The sequence below is a fragment of the Malania oleifera genome, chromosome 12 (genome assembly GCF_029873635.1).
Source record: "Malania oleifera isolate guangnan ecotype guangnan chromosome 12, ASM2987363v1, whole genome shotgun sequence".
Taxonomy (NCBI): domain Eukaryota; kingdom Viridiplantae; phylum Streptophyta; class Magnoliopsida; order Santalales; family Ximeniaceae; genus Malania; species Malania oleifera.
In genome coordinates this window covers 79,867,494-79,872,058 of record NC_080428.1, presented here as the reverse complement: position 1 = coordinate 79,872,058, position 4,565 = coordinate 79,867,494, and the positions used below count along the sequence as shown (strand labels likewise).

General features: G+C 38.3%; 1 protein-coding gene across 1 annotated transcript; it reads right to left on the bottom strand.

The window, feature by feature from the left end:
• Positions 1–558: 558 nt before the first annotated feature.
• On the bottom strand, positions 559–3,206 carry LOC131144283 (cytochrome P450 71B10-like). The gene is made up of 2 exons (XM_058092833.1): positions 2,103–3,206; positions 559–1,366 (listed from the first exon to the last, which is right to left on the bottom strand). The coding sequence occupies exons 1-2, from the start codon at positions 3,003–3,005 to the stop codon at positions 752–754; spliced, it is 1,518 nt and encodes a 505-aa protein (XP_057948816.1). The 5' UTR covers positions 3,006–3,206; the 3' UTR covers positions 559–751.
• Positions 3,207–4,565: the final 1,359 nt, after the last annotated feature.

Below are 4,565 nucleotides of genomic sequence, written 5' to 3'. Positions count from 1 at the left end.
AAGTTTTTCAAAACTTAAACTTATAAAAAAATATTTGCGATCAACTATGTCACAAGAAAGATTAAATGGATAGGCTATGTTATTAATAAAAAAAGAAATACTTGAAAATCTTGAATATAAAACTTTAATTAGTGATTTTGTATCTCAAAAAGTTAGAAAAATTAATTTTAAATAAAAATAAAAATTAAACAAAATATTAAAGGTCCTTGATTAAATCATTCACCAAGGACCCCATATTATGAAGAGCCGGTCCTGATTATTAGTATTATATAGGCACAAGCATTTTGTATGATTTTATGCATGTGTTTATATTATTATATATTCATATATTTCTGTATCTTATTATTAATTACCGTTATTGATACGCTACACCTAGCACATTTCACTTGTTGCCATTAATTACTAATAGTAATAAGCGTGTACATAATAATACATCAACATACATATATAGCCTTATCATTATCATCAACTTCATCATCGTCACAAACCTCCTTGTTTATTTAATTAGGTTTCTAAAATTTTTTCCATGTTCTCAAAGCATTGCAAGCATATAAAAGGTTTGCTACGAATTCGCTTTATTCGAAATTAAATCACAGATATTTTGTGCGATACAAACCTAAAATCTAGACATGATACAGAGACGTAAGTGGAAACAAAAAGGTCAACATCATACCTGCACTAAAAATATTCAAACAGCATTTTGTTTTTTGGTTACCACAGAACCCAGTACACAATCAATCAGCAAAGCCCCTCAGCTTATGACATGCTTGACCGGCACAAGAAGAAGAGGTGATCTCTTATACACTGTGAGGCCAGCCTTCTCATCCATGTTTAGGTCTTCCTCCTTCATCCCACTGGGCAACTTCCAGTCAAAATGGTACAAGAGATTTGCAAGTGCAAGCTCCACCATTGTTGCTCCCATGTATATCCCGGGGCAACCTCGGCGACCAGCTCCGAACGGCAGTAGCTCATAATGCTGGCCTTTAAAATCAATAGAGCTATTGGCAAATCTCTCTGGGAAGAACTCCTCTGGGTTCTCCCACAAGGAGGGGTCTCTCCCAATTGCCCAAACATTAACATGGACTCGGGTCTTTGGGTACACATTGTAGCCATTGAGCTTGAACTGCGACATTGTTTCTCTTGGAATCAGAATTGGGTTTGCCGGATGCAGTCGCAGGGTTTCTTTCACCACCATCTTTAGGAACGGGAGCTGATCGAGCTCGCTCTCTGCGACTCTTCCTTTGTTTGCAAAGTAGCTTCTAACCTCGGCTTGTGCTTTCTTCATTGCTCTTGGATCCCTTGCAAGCTCTGCCATTGCCCAGACTATGGTAAGCGCACCTGTGTCAACTCCAGCCAAAAATATGTTCTGGAAAACAGACATCACAATTAGGCAGAAGCAAAATGCATAAACTATATTTTGTCCAAAAAAAAAAACCAGGTAAAAAAATTGACGTGACATTTGGTTCGCAAAATCTCGAGTACTCTCTGAATTGTCCTATTCAAAGAATTTTATTTTTGAGAATAAAATGTTGGGCATATTTCTGTTTATTTTGGGTCATAAGATTTTTGAGAAATGTGATATTATAGAAAGACTATTTTTTCTGAATTATGCAGCGGGTTTCCACATGTCCATTTTACGGTCCACGTGACTAATCCCGTGCTCCTTGAAGCCGATCTCCCAACTCTAAAGGGAGATAAATTTCAGGAATTTAAGTGCGGAAAGAAACCGGGAGGGTTACCATGTTGCTCTTTTACTCCAAAGAGACTAAGAATGGATTGAGCAGAATGAAGGATGCTGTAGATCTAGTGGTGAGCCGATTCTTGGGAATTGTCGTTGATTCCTAAATATTGCCATTTTTAGTAGTGTTATACTTACTATCAAAACCCAATAATCTTTCACACACAAATTTTCAGTTTTTGGTAATTGGATATCTATATTTTCAATTCAAAAGACGCTTCACCAAAAAAAAAAAACATGAATTGACTAATGCTGTCTACTTGAGATTTAATTTAGTTAAGTAAATGAAGAGGACCATCTTATCAAAATGAGAAAAGCAAAACAGCTTGCAGGTGCGAGTACATTAATGGTGCTTAGAGCTTACCATGAGGATTGCCTTGATATGATCTTTGGTGATCCGAAGGGCACCAGACACAGCCTGATCCCTTTCTATTCGTAGCAGCACATCAATAATGTCTTCCTGATCTTGCTCTATCCTCCCGCGGTCAAGGTGCTCCTCAATCACCTGCTCGTAAAACCCATCCAAATCCTTAAAACTCCTCTCCATCCTCCGATGGAGCCCCGTGATCCGGTCCACCACCCACCCCACCGTCGGGAAAAAATCACTAGCCGAGAACGACCCCAGCATCGCCAACGCCTCGTGAATCACCTCCTCAAACCTCCCGTTATCGATTCCGCTCCCCGTGAAGCTCTTCCCGAACGCAACCCTGCACGTTATGTTCGCCAGCAGAGTCAGCGATTTTTCCCCCAAATCCACCGCGCTCCCCGCGGCGGCGGATTCCGAAATCGAATCCACCAACAGAGCCACTTCCTCCTCCCTGACCGGCCGAAACGATTGGACCCTTTTGTTGCTGAAGAGCTCGAGGACGCAGAGTTTCCGGACCTCGCGCCAGTAATCGCCGAAGGGGACGAAGGCGATGTCGAGGTAGTTGTAGGAGAGGCGGCCGGGGCCGGTGAGGAGGGGTCGGCTGCAGCACTCGAGGTCGTGGTGCTTTAGGACTTCTTTGGCGGCTTCGACGGAGGAGATGATGAGGGTGGGGGTGCGGCAGAGGTGGATGAGCATGACGGGGCCGTAACGGGCAGAGAGGCGGCGGAGGGAGTGGTGGGGGAGGGCGCCGAGCTGGTGGAGGTTGCCGATAATGGGGAGCTTGGGAGGGCCGGGGGGTAGATTTTTGTGGCGCTTGTGTAGGGAGTTGATCTTGTTGAGCAAGAGGAGGAGGGGTGGAAGGAGGAGGAGAAGCCATAGGAGCAGGGGGTGAAGAGCCATTGGAGCTCTGCTTCTCAAATGTTCTTGATAGATTTATCGATTGTTCTGATTTTCGCGGGGTTTGGCGAGCGGCGAATGCAAAATTTTCATTTCCTCAAGTATCATGATGGGTTTAATTTTAGTTTTGGACCTTTCCCTTTATAGCAATCATTCAACGTTATTTTTTTATTTTTTATTTTTTCTTTAATGAGGCGAGAACTCTGTACAAGTCATTCTAACCCAGACATCAAACCCACGACATAGCATCAGCCTCCCTCAAGTAAAGTTCGGGTGCAGACACGACTTCTGTCTATCAATTGACCTTTCGTCAAATCTAAAACTCATGACTTATCTTGTTTCACCATCCATAAGAAACGATAATACGCTTCAACCGCTAGCTCTTCGAGTGTATTTATCGAGAATCGAACACATGATCTATCTTCTTACATACTTATGTCTTTCCACCGTGCTATGTCGGTGGGGCATTATTTTTTAATACAGAATGTGCAGGAAGGGCCGCATGCATGTTAAAAATATTTAATAATATGTTTAATGTTGTGCTTGGATGCATATAATTATATTTATTCCTATTTTTTTTAAAGAAAAACTAAACTTAAGTAATATACTAATTTATTATTACTATAAGTTATAAATATATACTAATTTATTGAAAAATGAGATTTCTTTAAGAATATTGGGGAGCATGAAAAATAGAATTTTCATATTATGAGAATATATTTCTAAATCAATTATCTTTTTATTTCAAAAACAAACTTTGAAATGAGAGGTGATACTCTCAAAAATCTTAAAATGTTGCATACCAAATGAGTCTTACCTTAATCATTTATTATGTTAAGAGAAATAATAAAAGTGTGTAAAAAATTGTGACTTGACTTTTGGAGTATTAGGTTAAAGTTGAATTTATTTAAAAAAATTATTCATTTGAATTAACTGTATTAAGTATGGTTTGGTTAACAATTTCAAATTAACCAAATCTATCTGCACACGTTATATGTAAATATTTAAAAAATTAGTAAATATACCATAAATAAATATTGTCACACTGTCTTTATTAAGATGTAATAAAAAGATGCACTGTCTAAGATTCAAATCACACCAATATTTCTTGTGATTTTACAAAAAAAAAAGGCACGAACCTCTGTTGAGGATTCGAAAGGCCCATAAATTTTTCTAAATATTTGATTTCTAAGACACTTATACTTTGAATTTTGATTTTTGTGAATTTGAAAAAATGTAATATAAAATTGTATTTAATTTTATCGAAATCCACCCAAATTCAAATCTAAGGTTCGAAATACATGCTCCCAAACACGGCGTATACCTTTTACTTTAGACTTGATGACAAAATGTAAATTAACAAAGGGGACATAGATATTCTAAAAATTAACTAGCAAAACTCAAAAGAAGTCTATGAATTTTTTAAATTTTTAAAGGGAATTTCTAACTTTTTGAAAAATGTCTGAGAGTTTGGTGCCTCTTGCCCTATATTCATTATAAGGCAAGAGTACTTTAAAAAAAAAAAAAAAAGAATCCATGCAAGCAAATCCCATAGCAATTGTA